General features: G+C 46.3%; 1 protein-coding gene across 1 annotated transcript in view; it reads right to left on the bottom strand.

The window, feature by feature from the left end:
* Nucleotides 1–22,620, bottom strand: part of ABCA13 (ATP binding cassette subfamily A member 13) — a gene marked incomplete at both ends in the record, with an annotated part of 337,321 nt that overhangs the window by 119,398 nt on the left and 195,303 nt on the right. The window contains one exon of the mRNA XM_080818179.1: nucleotides 4,812–5,061. Coding sequence (XP_080674305.1) covers nucleotides 4,812–5,061 — 250 coding nt within the window. The remainder of the gene's footprint in view (nucleotides 1–4,811; nucleotides 5,062–22,620) is intronic.

Below are 22,620 nucleotides of genomic sequence, written 5' to 3'. Positions count from 1 at the left end.
CACCTCAGCCCAGCCCAACCTCACCTGGCCCCCCCTCGCTCCTCCCAGCCAATCTCAACTCCACCTGACCCCATCTGGCCCCGCCCCAGCCCCGCCCACCCCGCCGGGCCCCGCCCATCCAGGCTCGCCCCGCCTGGCCCCGCCCAGTCCCACTAAACCACCTTGATTGGGCAGCTCCGCCTGGGCCCTGCAGCCTCCCCAAAAGTGCATCCCCTCTCCCTGCCCTTGCTTCTAAGTCATCTGCGGCATTTGAGCTCTGAGTTCCTTCTCCTGTGAGCCCTCCTCTGCCTCCTCTCTCTTCTCTCCTGTTATTGTCCAGTGGCCTGGAGACCTTCACCACTGGCTTTTGACATCACCAGTGGTTTTAAAAACCACTAGTTTTTAACTGATGATCCCCTCTCATCACGGGAGAAAATGACCCAGGGGAGAAAGGACACCAGGCTTAGCCTGCAGTTGGAACACAGTAGCTTCTCAAAAATAATTCATGAAACAAACTGTGATCTTACGACTGGGCTAATCCTTCATCACTATCCAAATATTTTACCTCCTTAAATATGGTTTTCCTTGACCTCTTAACTTTCAGAGAGGAACAGTTTTAATAGAAAAGAAAGACCAACTCGTTACAACAAATTAGTTTTGTGTTTCTGCTGAGGACAACTTTTTTCAGTTCCATAACTGTGCATGAGCTTAGGATAGGAACATGGCTATAGCATCCAGCACAGAGTAATTACTTATAAGAAAATGCCATCTTCCCCACTGCATAAAACACAACAAAGGTTTTAAAGTATTCAGGTGGTTTACAGTTGGCCTAATAGGATTCCGTACAGCTGTGGACAGAAAGCACAGTGATGAAACACGCTGAAATTTACACCAAAGTAATGTCTCCTAAGTCGGCATTGTGACCTCTGCATAAACAGCCTCCCAGTTTCTGAAAAATGAGAAAACACGTTTACAAGGAAAGGGACATATTTTCCACTGAAATGTTACCCATAAAAAGAAAACATTATTTGTGGCATCTGTAGAAATATTCTGGATTGCTTTCTTTTGACCCATAATAATCCAAGAACAAATATGAAAGTTTAAAATCCCTTTTCTCTGAAAAACATACTGATCTACAAAGTGGCTTGCTTGGAGCTTACTTACTAGACTTACTAAGTGCAAGTTTAAAAGTTATGGTTTGCTTTCTACTAGATTTTTGCTTAGGTCTAAAGATCACTGCTTTAAAAAAAAAAAAAAAAAGACTGGCTTTAAGTTGTTCCTTGTTGTCTGAAGATTCAAATGCTTGTTCCTAAAACTATTGCTTTGTGCTTGTCTTCAAATCCTCAGCTGTATTTTAAAGAGCTGTTAGAATCAAGTGAAATCTGTCATTACCAGACTCTAGAAAGTGAAAATCAGTGCCTAATCCTGATTCTGGAAGCAGTACCTAACGGGATACTGTTTCTCTCTCCGTGTTACTCACAAATTTTACCAAGCATCAGAGTGACCCAGGGAGCTTGCTGGCACAGAACAGATGCATATTTCTAAACACCACCCCAAAGGGGCTTCCTGTTGTTAATGGAGCCCCCTGGACTGAAATCTGCAGATCCCTTGAGAAAAAGATTAAAAAACAAAAACAAGAAAAAGATCCAACACTCTAAAAACAAAGAAGAAATCCTAAAAGCTTACAGACAGAAAATATTACCTAAGAAGGAAAGAGAACCAGGCAAACAGGCAGCTGCAGGGGTGGTGGGGACTGCGGGGGGGGGGGGGGTTGGGGGGGGTGAGGGGAGTTGGGGGGTGGCATGGGGGGTTTCAGAGTTATCTCCTGATAACTCTGGAAAGGACAACAGCATCCAGAAACTCTGATTGCAAACCAAGGTAGACTGTGGCTCCCCAAAATACACCTCTTTGGCATAAACATTTTCTTAAGCTGGCTATTTTTAAGAGATACATAAAAGGACGGAAGAGGATACTTATATGCAAGATTGTAACCACTATGGAAAAAGTTTGGCATTATCTCCTAAAGTAGGATATTTACATGCTCTGCAAGTGATCAGCAATTACGTTTCTCGGACCAGCCATGAGAGGTTCTTAAATGGGTATAACTATTCTTAAACATTTTTTAGAATATTCTAGAATGTTCATGCAGCACCGTTCACAATGGCAAAAACAAACAAGCCAAAAACAAACAAACAAACAAACAAAAAAACCTGGAAAGAGCTCCTCATGTCCATCATTAAGAGAGAAGATTAATAAGTTGTGGTATGTTCATACCATGGAATACTGTCCAATATTCAAAACAAATGATATGCAGAAACATGCAACAATATGGAAGTGCATAGTGATGCACTATGAAGTGAAAAAGGTCATTCTCAGATGCATGGGATTCTTTTGTACACTTCACAACAGATACAGAATTGGAGTGTGTTTAGACAGAGGCAGAGGGATGGGATAATGGGGTTCGGAACATAGGTACAGTCCTAGCCTCCGCAGGCTTCAAAGAGATGCTCATTACATGATTGACTTGAAGTAAGCAAACAGAGGAAATCTGGCTCTGTGTGGCCAGTTCAACATACTAAAAGCTCTGAGGAGTTTATAGAAAAGAAACCTATTTAACCTTGTTTTGCAGCTCAATCAGTCCCAACAGGAAGAGGGAATCTCTTTAGTGACATTCAGAATGGATACCTAAAGGAACAGCTCTCCGTGAAACAACCATTTAAGAAACGCCATTGTAGGGGCGCCTGTTTGGCTCAGTGGTTTAAAGCCTCTGCCTTCGGCTCAGGTCATGATCTCAGGGTTCTGGGATCGAGCCCCGCATCGGGCTCTCTGCTCTGTGGGGAGCCTGCTTCCTCCTCTCTCTGCCTGCCTCTCTGCCTACTTGTGATCTCTCTCTGTCAAATAAATAAATAAAAATCTTAAAAAAAAAAAAAAAAGAAACGCCATAGTAAACGAAACCAGATTAGATCACCGTCCACATTTCACAGCCTCTTAACGCTGCTGCTCATTGTACTTGCAGGATAAGGCCTCTGCTTGGCATGCCTTCCGCACCTGCCAGGAAAAAGACTTTTGCTGGATTACCTCGTTACTCTTCATGTGACTCATACCTCTTCCTCTATCTGGAGAAACTTCTTCTCCTACCTGCCTGGGGGGCACCAAGCTATCATTGAGGAGACTCCATTCAGGTGCGATAGCCTTTCGAAGGCTTTCCTGGACACCCCCAGACAGAGCACCCCACCCTGTCCACTTTGGCACAACCCCACACTGTGTATCTATGCCTATCATTTTTCCAGAAACACAGTTTATAATTAAACAACTCAGGATAGTTGCAGCTCCTTCCCACTTGGGGAGTGTGGCAGAGATGGGAACGTTTAGCCAGAACGCCTTAGTGGACGCTGTCCTTTTGGTCTGTTCCTTTAAAACAGTTCGGAGAAGAAGATGCGAGCAGGAACATAAAATATCTAGGCAGAAGGGAAAGGAGCCCACTTGCAAAGGGAACACTTGGGGCCTGCCCACATTCTCAAAACAGAGCAGAATTCTCTTTGTGAGTTAAACTCAGGCTCCATGGATCATAAGGACACACAGAGGAAGAGTATAATTAACCAAAGGACCCAGAAATGAACTGGACAGTTTGTCATCGATTTCACCTTCTCTGCCTGTATTTGTCCAAACCTAATTCCAAATTACACATCGTTGTAAAAGCAACTAATCCTGGGAAACACCAAGGCTCTGGCGAATTAAGCTTGTTTTTTTTTTAGTAAGGATAAGTAGTTGACACAGGCAGAGCTTATCGTGCCCTCCACACCATGCGCCCCCTGGGTCATATGCGCCATGCCCGGTCCCCAGATGTGTGAGCATCACCTTCCAGAAGGAGAGCTGTACCTGGTCGTCCAGGTTGGTGATGCTCCCAGCATGGGGCAGAGCTCAGGGGACAAAAGCTTCCCTCATTCTGGGGAGCCGGGGAACCAGTTCAGGTCCCTCCGTCTGGCCCCCAGAGGTAAAACTAACCCCCTAGAAACCCACTATGCAAATTCATCTCCTATAAAACTCCAAATTTATGGGCAGCAAACCTGGACCTTCTCCAGCCTGTGGATGCGTAGGGGCTCATTCCCACCCCAAGACAAAAGTCAGACGTGTCTCTGCAGAGACGGGGGGGCGCGCAGCTGCTGGCTGTCATCCCAGAGCCAACCTGGAGGGTTCTGTGAAACCCAGTAGTCCCTCTTATCCGCGGCTCTGGTTGTGGGTCACCCACAGGTGTAAGTGGCTTTCCTCCAGGCAGACCTTCAAGTCACTCATCCCAACCTCATCACGTCGGCACTAGCACTAGGTGGGTACGGGGGAGAGCCCGCATTCACATCGCTGTAGAGAGTCTGCTGTTCCGAGTGCTCTGTTATCGCTGTTGTCGGGCTCTGCCTGCACCTGATTTAGGGGTTAAGCTATATCGTAGGTCTGTAGGCATGAGTAGGAAAAAACTCAGTATCTCCAGTCCATGGGCTTACCCTCTTGAACCCAGGGCTCCAAAATCAGGAAACCTCACATATATTTGAGATCCTTAAAAGTATCAAAGCTACTGGGACACCTAGGGGGTGCTCAGTCAGGTTAAGTGTCTGCCTTTGGCTCAGGGCATAATCTCAGAGTCCTGGGATCGAGCCCTGCGTCAGGCTCCCTGCCCAGCAGAGAGTCTGCTTCTCCTTCTCCCTCTGCTGCTCCCCCTGCTGTGCTCTCTCTCTCAAATAAATAAAGAAAACATTTTTTAAAAAAGGATCAAAGCTACTGTTACTCATAATCCTGACATAATCTGGAAGTAAAAGAGGGGGAAAAAACAAGGTTCTTACCTGAAAAAGTAAGCTTCGGCCCTGTCGTAATGGCCTGGTGTCAGCTTGAGGGGAGGGTAGTTGATGGCCAGAGGCCTCACCATGAACAAGGCCATGGCCAAGGCCACGAAGAGGACTGGCAGCAGCAGGTCGGAGAGGGCGCCTTTCCAGGCCCGGCGTGTGTGGCGGAGCCGCTTAACCAGGAGGGCGGTGGCCTGAGCCAGAGGCCGTGGGCTGCCCCACGCCGGCGGGGTCCCTGCTGGGGCGTCACCTGCAGAGACAGGGACATGCAGCCAGCCTGAGGCCAGGGGACTCCCCTCACGCACGCGTAGACACACGCACGCACACACACACCGCCTGGGTTCTGGGGATCCCTCCAGGGGCTTGCAGACGGCTCTGGCAGCTCGTGGTGCAGGAGCACCCCCGTTCCGACTCCCCACACTGAGGGGGACACTGGAGATTTATACACACGGGACGCCTCGCGAGCTGGCAGGGCAAGGACGGAGTTCTCCTGTTGGTGAAAACGCAGCGTGCTCCTGAGTGTGGACTCAACCCAAGAGCAATGGGACCTCATGTCCCCAGGAGCACGCCAGAGGGTGGGGAGGGGTGTCAAGGGGGCAGCCCCCTCCGCTGCCTCCCTTCTCCTCTACACCTCTTGTTCTCACAGCCCAGTCCTGGCCCAGGAAGCACCAGCCCCCAGCCCCGGAACCTATTCCCTTTCCCCGGTGGGGGCATCCCTGGTGGAGAACAGGCCAGCGTGGCCTCCAGGAGCGCATGTCCAGCTCCAAGTGAGCCCCCCAACCCCCCAGGCTTCGGCCACCGGGCCCGCCTCTCCCTCCAGCCGCGCTCAGGAGGGGAGGCTGGACAGCAGGGCCTGAGCGCACACTGGGGCTGTCCTGCTCCCCTTGCCGGGTCCCCCTCGGAGGGGCCATCTGGGGGCCACAGAGAAGAGGCTGCAGCAGACCTGTCCCAGGGCGGGCCAAGCAGTTGGTACCAAAAACTCTCACATCCAGTGTGAAGATGACAAAAACGGGAGGAAAACGAGCGGCAGACCAAGGTCTGCAGCCCCAATCCCTGTCCAAAGGAGGGACGCAGCCATGCCCCTGCTCCTCCTAGCAATCCTTTCCGGAGTCTTCCAGAAAACCCAACAGGAAATATTTGAATGGGAAAGGTGGCCTTCTAAGTGGCCAGGTGTGCTAACTTGATGGCCCTGCTTACAGATACCCAACGGAAAGGCAGTTACTAAAGCACAGCACATACGGTTAAATTCCCCCAGAGCAATCACTTTGGAAGATAAATTATTTATAACAGCAGTGAGCACAGAGCCAGAGAGGAGCAGCTGGGGACAAAAACACGTCTCTGGACTAAGTCCTTCCTTTGTCACATATGTATGGAGTGAGTCAATGTCCTGCGGCAGGTTCTGGGCTATTCCGGCTTTGTCCTCAAAAAAGACATCCTCTAGGAGCTGAGAGAAAAATGTAAAGACATGACCCAACCCAAGGTAATCAAGTGCTGCGGTCAGCCTGGGCAGAGCCGAAAGTGCTGGTACCAAGGAAGCCTGGGGAAGGTGAGAAAGAGTCACGAGGCACGTACAGGCAGACCCGCTGAGACCTGTACAGGAAGTCAGGTCACTGTCCCTCCTGAGCAGAGTAATGCCCAGGCCCTTCCTACTCCATCCTCCCTGTGAGTCTCTTTTTTTTTTTTCTTAAGATTTTATGTATTTATTTATTTGATAAAGAGACAGAGAGACGGACGAGATGGAGCATGAGCGGAGAGAGGGAGAAGACTCCCCGCTGAGCAGGGAGCCCGATGTGGGACTCGATCCCAGGACCCTGGGATCGTGACCTGAGCCAAAAGCAGACGCTTTCACCGACTGAGCCACCAGGCGTCCCTTACCTTCACAGAGAACCCTTCACTTCTGACACTTCTGGTCACCAAATGTGGGGCCTTTCCCCACACATGAACCAATTCTCCATGACACCCCCTGGGTGTCCCACGACCCAGTTCACTTCGGACACCATCTCCCTGGAGAGTGTGGGACCCCACTGGGAAAGGTTCAGTCATACAGAACAGCCCCTTCCCAATGCGGGACACCAACCACAGGCCCAGCTTGTCACCTGTGCCTTCTGAGTGACGGAGCATCCATCAGAGTCTCCCATGACCTGTGCCTTGGGTCTAACGAATGGGCCAGAGTGGTTCACAGCCTCAGGGGAACAGGTACTTCTGATTGCCAGCTTACGAAGGGCTGGGATAGAAGACACAGATGAACAGCCGGATGGAGGCAATGTGTAGTGTGAGGTATATGGGAAGTGATGCAGGGTTTCCAGCACTCCAGTACCTTCCCAGCACGTCCCAGCAGCTCTCTGGAAGCCATCATTGGGATTTTATGGAGGTTTCATCACACAGATATGATCCACCCTGAACTCCATGTCCAGCCCCTCTCCCCTCCCTGGAGGAGAGAGATGGGGCTGAAAATCCCAGGCTTCTAATCATGGCTTGGTCTTTCTGGTGAGCAACCCCACCCAGGCACCCACCCAGCATCTCCTCACTGGAACAGGTGATGCTTCTAGTACTTCTATCCACCCCGTCAATCAAAAGCCACACTCTGCGAAGTCGCCTATAAGACGCCTCTTGTGACAGCCCATCTAGTTGCCCACACTCACCCGCCCACCAGTCCTTGTATCCGCTCAAACATGTCTACATTGGGAGGCGCCTACAGACACCTGTTTATACCAGGGAAGGCTTCGTCTATGCAGCCAGGTGCTTAGAAAACAGAAGCAGACACAACTTTCTGGGTTTTGGAGTCTACCTCGTAAATTTGCCTGCCCATGGAGGAGCGCACTCAGAGAATGGTCATTTATATGCCCACAGGCTTGGGTCAGAGAGAACCATTCATGACAGTCACTGAGAGACAGCGAAGGCTCCATCTTCCAGTCTACATCGACCCAGATCAGAATCCAGACTCAGCCACCAACCAACGTGTTGTGCAACTTCTGGAAAATTCCCCACCCCTCCAAATGTCAGTTCCCTCAGGCGGAAGACAGAGACTTATATTCGCCCTCTAGGTAATGAGGACTCTTATCACCACCCTGGTGAAACGATCAGAACAGGTATGATGTGGACCTCCAGCCATCGTAAATGCTCATCAGACAGGCTCAATAAGTCTGTGGGGAAAGACGTTTCTCGTTATTAAGAAAAATAAATTCTCCCCACCTTCCCGTATGTTCACTGAACATAAATGAGAAAAATGAAGGACTGAAATAGTTTATGGTCATGAAGGAACCACCAATCAAATATTTATGGCAAAACTCATAAAAGTATTCACATGAATAATTTAACAGACAAAATTAAAATGCCGGACCAAATTGTTATGAATTGTCTTATTTGACTTATGAGTGTAATTCTATTTAAAGAATCTAGTGACATCTATAATTAGGCATTCCAATTTACCCCAACCATCAAATTAGTTAGGAGAAATGTCCAAAGATTTTTTTTTTTTTGGTCTCGTGGCTTCAATTGTTTAAACATGAATACCTTGTGGGGAATACCTTAAATTCTCAAGGACTCAGCGTACAGCCCAGAATCTGATCTTCACGTTGCTGGATTCCTCCAAATGTTCTCAAAGCATTTTAAACAAAGTATCACAAATGTAATGCCTTTGAGTCAATTTTTAAAAAATGAATATTCCAAATAAAAAGTGGGCAAATAGCATGCATGAATATGTAATTCATTAGAAGATCTACGGGAAACAAGATGGGATCGGGAGGGAGACAAACCATAAGAGACTCTTAATCTCACAAAACAAACTGAGGGTTGTAGGGGGAGGGGGGTAGAGGGGGGGTGGGGTTATGGACATTGGGGAGGGTATGTGCTATGGTGAGTGCTGGCGATTCACAGACCTGTACCCCTGGGGCTAATAATACATTATATGTTAATAAAAATAATTTTTAAAAAAATTTATGGGAGAGCCAGTATATATTAGAAAATAAAGCAACAATGAAGTTTTCAGACCTGCAATACAGTAAAGATTAAAAATAACAGGAATGCCTAAAATTCTTGCCTTTTTATTTTTTTTATTTTTATTTTTTTTAAAGATTTTATTTATTTATTTGACAGAGGGAGATCACAAATAGGCAGAGAAGCAGGGAGAGAGAGAGAGAGAGAGAGGAAGAAGCGGGCTCCCCGCTGAGCAGAGAACCCGATGTGGGGCTCGATCCCAGGACCCTTGGATCACGACCTGAGCCGGAAGCAGAGGCTTTAACCCACTGAGCCACCCAGGCACCCCAATTATTGCCTTTTTAAAGAAATGGGCTTTTTTATTCCATGCTGATGAAACAGATGAGTTTGGACTTTCTGTGGAAAACAAATATGAACCATCTTTGATCAATGACTCCCAATCCAACAGTTGTATTATTAAAAAAAATGAATGGGGTGCCTCGGTGGCTCAGTTGGTCAAGCATCCTAGTCTTGGTTTCAGCTCAGGTTGTGATCTCAAGGTCCTGGGATCAGCCCTGTGTTGGGTTCCACGCTAAGTGTGGAGTACACTTGAGATTCTCTCCCTCTCCCTCTGCCCCACAGCTCCACTCCCCTGCATACACACATGTTTTCTCTCTCTAAGATAATAAACACATCTTTAAAAAAATAAAAAAATATATAAAAAATGGAAATTCATCAAATGTATCAAATAAGGTGGTTTTTTACATCTACAGAATATAGTAGCAAGATGTTGGAAACAAATGTCTAGGGACTGATTAAGCAGCTTACAACACAGCTCTACCATCTACTTATAATACAGATGAGGTCTCACTGATGGGAAGGATGTTTATTATACAGAGTCAGTGAATAAAGCAATTAAGATAGGCTTATATCATCTTTTGAAAAGAAAAATGTCTATACACAAATATGGCTCAATAAAATGGGGGGGAGGTGCTGGCGGATGGAGAAGTATGACCCAAAATATTAACAGCATGTATTAGCCAAAAAAAGAGGTAGGGTTAAAGCATTAAATATATAATCGTAGGAAAATATTCATAATATGCCAAATGAAAAACTGTTACAAGATAACACATAGAATTAATAGAACTTACTAAATATACTAATATTAAGCTGTAAAAGTTAGTATTTTGGTAAATGTACTTACAGTGAAAAGTTCTTTAAAAAAAAAAGATTTACTTATTTATTTGAAAGAGAGAGAGCACATGCATCTGTGCAGTGGGGAGAGGTGCAGAGGGAGAGGGAGAGAATCTCAAGCAGGTTTCACACGCAGCACAGAGCCCCATGAGGGACTCAATCCCACACCCTGAGATCATGACCTGAGCAGAAACCAAGAGTCAAACACAACAGACTGAGCCATCCAGGCGACCCATAGTGGAAAGTTCTTTTATGGAAAGCTTTCGGTACTCTATATACTATTTGATAAAGTGTGTGTGTGTGTGTGTGTGTGTGTGTGTGTGTGTTTTAATTCAGAAAGTTAAAGTAGTACATGCATCTCAACCTTCTTAAAATTTTATAATTTGTATTTCTTTGTGTGCTGAAAACATGGCTACTTTAATTTTCTTCACCATTTTCTGGGTTTTTTTCAACAATAAATATTTATACATTTTGTAGTCAATAATTGTTTTTGCCAAGACTGTATACATATTCAAGAAATGAAGCACAGCTTTATGAAATAGAAACTCTCATTTTCTGGGGCTCCTGGGTGGCTTAGTCCATTAAGCATTGGCCTTTAGCTCAGGTCATGATCTCAGGGTCCTGGGATCCAGCCCCACATCAGGCTCCCTGCTCAGCGGGGAGCCTGCTTCTCCCTCTCCCTCTGCCCTCCCCCTGTCCTGTTCTCTCTCTGTCTCAAATAAATAAATAAAATCTTTTTTAAAAAGGTATCATTTTCTGTTTACTGAGTTACAGAATTTTAGAGATAAAATAGTTCTTAAGAATCATGTAATTGAAAATATAGTAACAATATAATTGAAACCTTTCACTTATTTATAAATACACCCAGCTCGGGAGAGTTTCTGAACTAAGTTAAATTTGGAGACTAAAACACAGTGAGTATTTACTCTGCATAAATTCTATCCTGGGTCCTTAGGTTATCTCTTCAAATAGCGTTCTCGAAGGCTCTTAAACTCGTAAAAGAGTCAAACATGTCACAAAACATGTCCATTCAACCTGAACAACACAGGGTAACATATACAACGGTGGGTGGGAGGCTTCTCCAAGGAGTCAGCCATGCCAGGAGTTCCCAAAGTAGACAATATTGGCTGGCAGAAAGGGAGGATAGCCAGTGGGGGTGGAGGGTAGGGGCAGGGGGTGTTCCAAGGACAGAAAAAAATCTTAACACACGTAGATTCTGAGACAGAAATATGGTAAGCTCGTTGAGGACAGGGTATTACAGATATTTTCCACGGCACCGCAGTCATGATCTGGGATTTTCAAGTCATTAGCACACAGAAAAAGGCTGGAATCATTTCATCTCTTCTCACCAACCCAGCGAGATAGAATCAGGTGAGCTGTCTGGAAAGCATAATGGCACGGTTCCTTGGGAATGGGTTTTAATTATAGGCACGAGACACATTGTGAGTTCAGTTCCAGACCCCCACGATACAATGAATATCGAAATAAAGTGAGTCAAATAATTTTTTGCTGTTTTCCAGTGCATATAAAGATATATTTACACTATTAAGTGTGCAGTACTATTAGGTCTAAAAAAATACACTTCCCTTAATTTAGAAGTACTTTATTGTGGAAAAAATGCTAACCAGCCTCTGAGCTTTCAGGCCATCATGATACTTTTGTTGGTGGAGGATTATGCCTTGATGTTGGTGGGTGCTGGCTGATCGGGGTGGTGGTAGCTGAAGGGGAGGGCGGCCGTGGCATTTCTTAAAATAAGACAACAGGGAACATTGCTCCGTTGATGGACTCTTCCTCTCTCGAATGCCTTCTTGGTAGCTCGAGATGCTGTTGGATGACATTTTACCTACAGGAGAACTTCCTTCCAAATTGAAGTCTGTTATCTCAGCCCCCACCACTGTTTTATCAACTAGGTGCATGGGAGATCCTAAATCTTTTGCTGTCATCTCAACAGTGTTCACAGTGTCTTCACCAGGAGCGATTCCATCTCAAGAAACACTTTCTTTGCTCACCCCTAAGAAGGAAGTCCTCATCCATTCAAGTTTGCGTGTGAGAGGCAGCGAAACAGTCCCACCTTCCAGCTCTACCCCTGATTCTCCGTCTCTTGCTGTTTCTACCACACCTGCTGTGACTTTCCCCCCTGACGTCCTGAGCCCCTCAAAGTCACCTGAGTGGGCTGGAGTGAACCTTCTGCCAAACTCCTGCTCATGTGGATATTTTGACGTCTTCCCATGAGCCCCAAGTGTTCCTCGTGGCATCTAGAATGGTGAAGGCTTCCCAGAAGGCTTTCAAATGTTTTGCACAGACCCGTCAGAGGATGCACCCTCTGCGACAACGACAGCTTTGTGAAATGTATTCCTTGAACAATACAACATGAACATCAAAATCACTCCCTATTTCGTGGGCTGCAGAACGGATGTGGCATTATCAGGCATGCATATGGCATTCATCTTGCTGAATGTCTCCATCAGAGCCCTCAGGCCACCAGGAGCACTGTCTGTGACCAGTCAGTCATGTTTGGAAAGGAATATTTTCTTTCCGAGCATCAGGTCTCAACAGTGGGCTTAAAGGAGCCAGCGGACCATGTGGTAAACAGATGTACCATCATCCAGGCTTTGTGTTTTATTTCTAGAGCACGGGGAGAGTAGATTCAGCATAATTCTTAAGGGCCCCACGATTTTCCGAATGGTCAATGAGCATCAGCTTCAACTTCAAGTCACCATCCGTATGAGCCCCCCCTCCCCGAGTCAGCCAGACACTGACTTCTCCTCTCCAGCTATGAAAATCCAAGCTGGCACCTGCTCCCGGCAGAAGGCTGTCGCATCTGCACCGAGAGTCTGTTACTGGACGTAGTCCCCTTCCCGACTCAGCCAGATCTGCTGACTTGCTGCCGCTTCTCCGTCAGCCCCCGCCGCCCCCCCGTGAGATGTTTCCTTCCTTAAACCGCATGAACCCGCCTCTGCTAACCTCAGATTTTCGTCGGCAGCTCCCCCCGCCCCCCGCTCTCAGCCTTCCTAGAACTGAAGAGTCAGGGCCTTGCTCTGGTGGGGCTTTGGCTTAAGGGAATGCTATGGTCACTTCCATCTTCTGCCCAGACCTTCAAAACTCCCTCCTCGTCAGCAACAAGGCTGCTGTGCTTTCTTACCATTCGTGAGTTTGCTGGAGCAGCCTTTGAATTTCCTTCAAGAACTTCTTCGTGTTCACCATGTGGCTCATTGGTGCAAGAGGGTTAGCCTTTGGACAACGCTGGCGTTCCACACGCCTTCGTCGCTAAGCTTAATCATTTCTCGCTTCTGACTTACAGTGAGAGATGTGTGACTCTTTCAGTCCCTTAAACACTTGGAGGCCCTTGCAGGGATTTTAAGGGAACTGATTTCCATCTTGTTGTGTCTTGGGGAATTGGGAGGCCCAAGGAGTGGGAGAGAGACGGGGGACCGGCTGTCCAGGGGAGCATTTGCCAGTTAAGTTCATTGTTGTATTATAAGGGCACGGTGTGTGGTGCCCCAAGACAACCATAAGAGTCACATCCAAGATCACTGATCACAGATCAACCTAAAAAAGTCATAATAACAAAACTTTTGACATATTGAAATACTCCGAGAATTACCAAAATGTGACGCAGAGACCCAAAATGAGCCAGTGTTCTTGGAAAAACAGTGCCCACAGATGTGCATGACCAAGCCTTCCATTTTTTAAAAAAATAAAAAGGCAGAGTTTGCAGACCCTGACAAAGGGAAATGTGCCTGTGAATGAGTAGAGCCCTTTGGGGGGTCTTAACCCAGAGAACGTCTTTGGGGGAGACCACCACCAAGCGCCAGCACCCGGGGGTCCCTGCCCTGCCTCCCACGAAGACCTCTCACCCTGCAGATGGGCTGAGGTCTCTGAGTTTCTCATCTATAAAACAAAGGTTTTGCCGAGGTCATCCTCAGCCCACGTCCTGGTGAAAACACGTGTTGTGTGACATTTATGCGTATCATGACGGATTTGGGATTTTTTCTTTTCAAGGCACCAAAAGCAGGTCGTTCTGAAGCCCCTCCATGGCCCCACAATGGGTTTTCAAACCTGAAAAGAAAAAGTCCCTCCGAAGTTCTACTGGTCTGCGGGTAACAGAAGGAGGGCGACTTTCTCCTGCGCTCACTGGGCATTCCGACCCCAGCCCTGTTCTCCGGCTCCGATCCCAGCAAGGGGGTTTTATGACGTGCACACAGAACCCCAATAATAAACCTGCAACCCGAAGCCGGGACCGAGGCCGGCAGTTTTGATCTATTTTAGACAAGGAGATGACAGATTTGTGAGGACTTGGCAGAGCCAAGCAAACAAGCGTTTGGGGGCTTTAAGGAGTTCTGGGCGGAATCAAAGCTGAGGTGTTAGATTAGGAGTTTCTACGGCTTCCCAGTGTCCGGTGATGAGGACGTCCCCCCGCCTCCCCTTTCACAGGGGACGTTCATTTCCTGCTCTCCAGGGCGGGCGGACAAGAGGATCTGAGTGTCCCTGTGGCACAGGCTGTCCGCTAAGTAACACTTATTTAAAACATTCAATATGGTGGGGCGCCAGGGTGGCTCTGTCGGTGAAGCGTCTGCCTTCGGCTCAGGTCATGATCCCGGGGTCCTCGGTTCAAGCCCCACATGGGGCTCCCTGCTCAGCAGAAAGCCTGCTTCTCCCTCTCCCTCTGCTCCTCCCCCTGGTCGTGCTCTCTTTCTCACTCACTCTCTCTCTCTCTCTCAAATACATATAATTTTTAAAAAATTCAATACGCCGAAATGGCCCAATTCGGGAGGCCTGCCCTTGACCCCTACAACAGAGGTGCCAATAAAGGTTCCCCAGAGCTACTCCCGCCTCGACTGGCCCAGTGTCTCCACCAGGACACTGAAGGCGAGGACCACACGTGAAATGAGGAGAGCGTTCTTTGTCGAATATTCCACGAGAAAGTGAGATTTCAATTCCGGGAGCGAGGCTGGGCAGCCTCCCCCACCAGCCTCCGGGGCTTTCTCGGCAGCTCTGATCGGCAAGCCTCACCGCCTGCCTCTCCCCGGCGTCCCGGACTCCAACTCCTCGCAGCCCCTGACGGAAGCCAAGCCGCTGATTCCTGGCACCTGCCACCGGCCCTCACGCTGCCGGGTATGTCTCAATCCCGGCTTTATTCTGGCAGACGGTTTACCGCGAAGCACCCTGCCGTGAGCTCTCCGCTGATTTCAGTGAACATGGAAAACCAGCCTTCCTCGGCAGGTGTAATTGGCAGCAGGCACGTTCCCTCCCCACCTTGCTGGCAGGGAGGGCATTTTTTGAAGTTTGAGGAAAGGTGGACAAAGCAGAAAAGACAGCACTCCGGTTTGAACCCCGCAGCTCAGCCCACAAGACCCAGGCAGAATCTGGAACAGTGCTTTGAACAGGCACAGAATTACAGGCTCCCGCGTGGGAGAGGCTGTTCAAACTGGACGGTCTGGAAAAGCAAACGAGAGGCTGCGGACCCGTCAGATTAATCACTGCCAAATTGCTTTCCCTCACCACAAGAAGTAGCAATTAGGAATGGAACACACAGGATTACATTGTGGGAGGAAAAGGAGAAACTTTTAGGTAAAGCGATACCGAAGAACCAAGGCTGAGAAATTCACCCCGACCTTGAACTTCACCTAGGGAGTAAGGCTTCAGGACTGAGGGGAGAGGGAGGGAGAGAGGGAAAGAGGGAGGTGAGGAGGGGTGGGAGAGAAGGGAGAAGGGGAGGGAGGGGGCAGAGGGGAGGAAGGAAGAGAGAGAGAGAGGGAGGGAAAGGAGGGAGGGGAGGAGGGAAGGGAGAAAGGAGACAGACGAGAAAGTCACGGCAAAGCCTTACAAAGAGAAAACAACCGTTTCCCAGATTCACTCTGTATTGGAAGGATCTGTGACTGTTCACCTGAACTTTGAGCCTGACAAGACTCTAACCAGATGTTTCTCATGGTGGTGGCCACAGCCCACCTGAATCAAAGGACACCGGCGTGCTTGTTAAAACCTGTAGATGTCTAGGTCTCAGAACTAAAATTTATGGAAGTTGGGCCTCAGGTTCTTTCATTTCAATAAGCACCCATGTTTTCTTTTTCTTTTCCTTTTTTTTTTTTTTTTTTTTTGGATGAGTACCATCCTAACAGGTACAAGGTTTGGATCGGTTCCCTGATAATGAGCGATGCTGAGCATCTTCCATGCACCTGTTGTCCGCCTGTATGTTTTCTTTGGAAAAATGTCTGTTCAAGTGCTTCACCCATTTTTTAATTGGGCTACTTGTCTTTTTGTCATTCAGTGATAGGAGTTCCCGATACGCTTCGCACATTAACCCCATATTGGATATGTGGTTTGCAAATACTTTTTCCCAGTCAGTGGATTTCCTTTTCATTCTACCAAATCCTTTGCTGTGCAGAAGATTTTGTCGGGGATGAGGAGAAACTGGAACCCGTGTGCACTGTGGGTGGGAATGCAAACACGTGCGGTTACTGCGGACAATAGCACGGAAGGTCCTCAACGAGTCGAAAACAGAACTACAGGAGGGCACCCGGGTGGCTCCGTCCATTGAGCTCTTGACTTCTGCCCAGGTGATGATCTCTGGGTCCTGGGATCAAGTCCCATGTCAGGCTCTGTGCCTGCTTCTCCCTCTCCCTCTCTGCTCCTCCCTCCATTCTCCCCCCACCAACACGGAGGCATGTGTGCTCTCTCTCTGTCTCTCTCTCTCCAAAATAAATAAATGTTAAAAAAATTTTTAAAAAAACCATATGATCCATAAGTCTCACTTCTGCGGATACCCGTGAAAACAGGATCTGAAAGAAACCCCATTCAATGCTGTCATTCCAAATGTGCTGTACGTTATACACAACAGCAAAGCCCATCAACAGATGAATGGATGAAGACAATGTGGTGTGTGTGTGTGTGTGTGTGTGTGTGCGCACATGCACACGTGCAAATAGAGTGAAGCCTTAAATAGGATGGAAGCTGACACCTGCTGCCGCCGAGATGAGCCTGGAGGACATTATTCCAAGTGATACAAGCCACTTGCAGCAGCACAAATACTGCTTGATGCCACTTATTTGAAGAATCTGAAACAGTCAAACGCTTACACACAGAGCAGAGCAGTCACCAGGGGCTGGCGCAGGGGATACGGGAGTTGTCGCTCCCCGGATGAACCAGCTCCGGAGCCCTGCTACACTGCACACCGGGGTTCTCTTCTGCTGCTTTGTTTTTCCAAAGGGAGAGCTGCAGACATTTACATTTCGGTCGGGAGGTTAGAAGTCCAAGTTCAAGGTGCCTGCCTGCAGGGTTGGCCTCCTTGGAGGTTTCCCCCTTGGCCGGCAGATGGTCCCCACTCGCCCTGCTATCTCTGTGGCCCAATCGCCCCTTCTTATAAGGACACCAGTCAGACTGGGTTAGGACCTACCCATATTACCTCATTTTAACTCGATTACCCTTCCAAGATCCTGCATCTCCAAATACAGTCGCATGCTGAGGTATTGGGGGCTCCATGTACAAATCTGGGGGACACAGTTCTGTCCACAACACCAGCACATCGCTGGGAATCAGGAGAAAGGAACAGACCCAGAATTTGTGATTCTAAGAATTTTCCTTTAGTTATCACACAAAGCAGTGGGTGTCAAGAGGTAGTGCCTGGACCCACAGTATCGCATGGGAGCCCACGAGAAATGCAAGTTCTCAGGCCCCACCCAAGAGCCACAGAAACAGAGAGTCAGTCTGGGCACTAATAACAAATTCTGTAGGTCAGCATTTTGCTGTGAGATCACTACATCTTTTGGGAAGTCAAGGAGTTAATCCGGTCACCCATGCCCCTTTCAAACACTGTGAGAAACACTAGGTGGGGGGCTTGGAAAAGCCTTTTCAGGAAAAGGGACAGACTCAAAGAGATGGAAGGAGCAGGTGCTCTGGCTGGGAGGGAGTTTCTTTCGTGTTGGACCTACCAGGGTCTGGGCAAATCAGGCAAGTTCTCTACAGCTCGGTGTCCACACCCAAATAACAGCTGCAGGAAAACCTGTTTCCAAACTGAGCAGGAGGGTTGAGTGAGAAAATGCACAGAGAGTGCCAGTCATAGCGTCCAACGTGCTGCAGGCAGCTAACAGATGACCCCATGCTCTGAGGAGTGAGTTCTGCAGCCCGCGTGCATGCCCAAGGACGACCATGCCATTCCAGGCATCGGTCTTCATAACTCACTTCTATGGCACTACTAGGGCCCTCGCGTTTAACAAATATATATTTTCTATTTTATTTGGCCTTCATCAATCTCTCAGAGGAGCCAGAGGTGAGTTATCTGAGAGCTAGCCCCATAGAAGACTGTTTCTGAAGACAGAGGGTGAGCGTGGAGGACAGGGGTACCCACAGGCATGGGCAGCCTGGAGCAGGAATCATAGCAAAAGAGTAATTTCTGAGGGCACCAACAGGAGGAGAAAGGTTTTGTATGTGATTATTCTAGAAACTTCCTCTCTCTAGTGTGGATCGTGTCGTGTCGCCGTCGCCAAAAAGTGACGAAAGTACTGTACCCAGAAGACATTAATGAACGCTCTCTCCAAAACCCTGATCGAGCATTTTGATGAAGTCCTATCTGCAAAATAATGTGAATTTCACTTAAGTAGATGTCTCCTGTTGCGTTTCATGGAAAGATTTGCAGAATACAATAAAATCGGCAAATCAGGCAATGTCATACCAAATTTGCTTTAATGCATCCTGGTCTAGTGTCTTTTTTAGTAATGAAACACTTAAATAGATTTTTTTAATGATGTATTTTCCAGTTCCATAATTTGTAATTTGAATGACAAATAAGATCTCATTTTTAGATCATATTTTACAATGGTAATAGAAAACACTATAATGTTCCTTCCTCCGGCGTTCTTCTTAAAATTTAAAATACCACTCTTTTTCACCTAATGTTAGCTTTTTTGACACATGTTTTATTTCTAACATATTTGCATGGATTTTCATAATGTTCCCCAAATTCAGAACATGAAATTATCATTTTTTTCGAACCAGGTGCATAACCATAATGAAGAGGATGTATGTAGGCAATACATTTCCAATGTAAATTACCTTGAGTTCTCAATGATGACAAAATGTTTATGAGAACATAATCATATTTTCCTGAAATTTGTTCTTACATAAGAAAGTCACTAACTAATGTACCTTAAAATAAACGAATGCTTAGAAGTGAAACCCTTTAGGTAAAATGCTAATAATAAAAAGAGAAAATAATGTGTATGCCCAGTCGAAGTAAAATTTGTTAACACAAGGAGAGAGAGACAAATTACAACATGTACAGTAGAATGTGACTACAAAGAAATGACACAAGCAGGAACATAAATGGATCTGAGAGATAAAATACAAAGAAAAACAGACTCCCATGGATTCATGGTGATGCCATTCACATGACACCCAATGGAATGCACGATTATCAGAAGGTGAGAGCATCATGTTTGGGGGATGGGGTCTGACTAGGAAAGGGCAAGAGGAGCCTGGCCACGTGCTGGGAATGCTCCACCTTAACCTGGTGGTGATGACACAGGTGTGTACCGTGGAAAAATTCATCAAATAGTGCTATCAAGAAATACACCATTTGTGATAAGATGTAAGCACTAGAAGCTAGCAAAACAAATTTAAGACACTGTTCTTCAAAAATATAAAATTTATGAGCAAAAGTAAGCAACAATCATGTCATAAAGTGAGAAATTTCAATGGCTAATAAGCACGTAAGGGAATTCAGTGTAGCATATTGTAATAATGATTTTGGTAGGGAAACGCCTAAAATGGTCCCCCAATAATGCCTACTTCACAGAAGGTTCTAATCCCCTCCCTTTGAGTGTGGATAAGACCTTGAAGGTGTGGCTCTCACTCCTATGATTACAGTGTACGGAAGAAGGTGAAGTTTTGGCAGATCTAGTCACTCTCTAATCCACTGGCTTTAGGTTAGTCAAAACAGAGATTCCCTCTCTAACCTTAAGAAGAAGCATGTTCTGTTCTGAGGGGACCATGTGACTAAGATTCCAGGATGACTTTTACAAAGTTGAGAGCAAATCCAACAGCCAGCCAGCAAACACGTGCAGACCTCAGTCCTAAAACCACCAGGAACTAAATTCTGCCAAAGAGCTGAATGAGCCCGGAGAGAGCCCTGATAAGGGTTGGTGGTATTGTGATACTGTGATTTATAATATGAAGTGTGTATTTGGTCTTTGTCCATCTTGTTTCTTGCAGAACTCCTAGGACCTTTGGATTTTCCTAAGAGATTAGAGAAACAGGGGGTCTGTTGTTATGTTAATGAGCTTAATGAAGTGACTTCTGGAATTCACCAAACTAAGGGCCAGGGAACCACAACCTAATCACAGTGTTGGAACTTTCATTCCCTTTCCCTTGACCTCCAGGGACTGGAGAGGGACTGGATCAATCACCAATGGTCCGTGATTTCATCAGTCATGCCTGTGTAACGAAGCCTCCATAAACCCCCAAAGGATGGGGTTCAGAGGGCTTCCAGGTTGGTGAACACTTGGCAATTCAGGGAGAATGGCTCCCAGAGAGGCCTGGAAACTCTGGGACGCTTCCCACATACGCCATCTTCTCCATCTGATAAATTCTGACATGAGCTATACTGTGGCTGAACCTTAAAGCCATTATGTTGGTTGAAATAAGCCAACCACAAGAGAGAAAGTATTGTCCAACTCCTCTAGTATGAGGTATCTAGAGCAGTGGAATTCATACAGACCAGAAGTAGAATCGTGGCTGCCCACAGTTAGGAGGGGAAGAGGGAGCTAGTCATTACTGTGTACAGTTTCAGTTGGAGGAGGGGAAAGAGCTCTGGAGATAGATAGTGGTCATGGGTGCAAAATAGTGTGCACGTACCTGATGCCACAGAACCGTACACCTGAACATGCTGAAATCCATATTAGGTATGCCGTACACCAGTAAATACATGAGTAAATAAATAAATAAATATGAACAATTCACTAATTTATTTACCCATCACTTGGTATTCTCCTCTGCTAATAAACTCTCTACATAAGAAATAGAATAAAAATTATGACTGTGTCTCAGAGACCTATCCAACCAAAGCAGAAGGCTTCTAGAAAGCTTCATGGTGTGGTCACCTCTGCCCCCCACCATCTCTGCAGAACCACAAACAGAGAAGAAATGATCTCAAAATGGTCTGGATTTGAGCTAATGGAAGAATACTATCAGAATCCAAGGAAGTTCCATGAAGCTCTTGAGAAACTGGTTCATCAGATATAGTGTGAGATGGACTAAAAGGGTCAAGAAGAATAAAACAAGGAAAATGACGACAAAAGATGAAACAAGCTTTCCATCAGGAAGAGAGTAAAAGTAATATTTGTGCAACTGAGGAGCCCAAAAACACATGAGACAAAATCTGACAGAAGTAACGGGCAGAACAGGCAATCCAGCAATGAGTCAGAAGCAACATCTCGCAACTTCCATTAATGGATAAAATAAGCAACCAGAATGTCAACAAAGACAGAGCTCTTCTCCTTGAATAGCTGTGTAGACAAGGTGGGCACAGGGTCATCAACAGGTCACACCACCCATCACAACAGACACACGTTCCTCCCAAGAGTGCAAGGAGCTCTCTCTCGATAAACCATATTCTAGCCCATAACGCAAGCCTTAATAAATTAAAAAAAAGGTTTAAAATCGTATGACATTTTTTTCTGCTGGTCCAGTAGAATGATATTAGACTTTAATGAAAAAAAGTAATCTGGGAAACTCACAAATATGTAGAAATTTAAAAACATAATCTGGGGGGTGCTTGACTGGCTCAGTTGGAAGAGCTGGAGACTCCTGATCTCAGGGTCATGAGTTTGAGCCCCACGTTGGGTGTGGACATGACTTAAGCAAATAGCTATTTTTTTAAAATGTTAAAAAATAAAAACATAATCTTAAAAAAACCAATGAACCAAAGAAGAAACCAAAGGGAAAGTTAGTAAATACTTGTAGGTAAATGAAAGTGAAGATATGAGATCCCAAAACTATGGGACCTCTGGAGGCGGTGTGCAGAGGGGAACTTACAGATGTAAATGCTGGTATAAAAGGAGAAAGATCTCCAATCAGGAGAAAAAGAGTAAACCAAATCTAAAGGGAGCCAAAGGAATGAAATAATAAAAATCATGGCTGAAATTAGGGACCTAGAAACTAGAAAACCAATAGAGTATCACTGAAAATAGAAGCTGATTGCCTGAGAAGATTAACAACACTCACCACAGGTCAGCCAGATGAACCAAGAAAAAGAGAGAAGGTGTACATTTTTACACTCAGAAATGAAAGAGGATTATTTTTACTGACCCCAGCTGAATAAAAAGGATCATCAATGGTAGCAATAATGCTATTAATAATAATAATGTTATTTAATAATATTTATTATAACAATATGTTATATTATTAATAATTATTAATACTAGCAATAATGCTACAGACAGGTGTAGGCCAATAAATCAGGCGCCTCACATGACGTGGATGCTTTCCTAGAAAGACACAAAACATAGAAACCGATTCAGAAACAAATACATAACCTGAATAGATGTATAACAAGTAAAGAAACTAAAATATTAATTTTTTAAAGATTTATTTATCCATGAGAGGGAAAGAGAAAAAGTGTGGGGGTTGGGGAGGAACAGAGGGAGAGGCGTGGAGAGACTCCCAAGCAGACCCCTCGCTGAGCACAGAACCCATGGCGGGGCTTGAT

The sequence above is a fragment of the Martes martes genome (assembly GCF_963455335.1).
Source record: "Martes martes genome assembly, chromosome: 11".
Lineage (NCBI taxonomy): Eukaryota > Metazoa > Chordata > Mammalia > Carnivora > Mustelidae > Martes > Martes martes.
The sequence above is the reverse complement of the archived record's forward strand: the minus strand, read 5'-3'. Positions and strand labels throughout refer to the sequence as shown.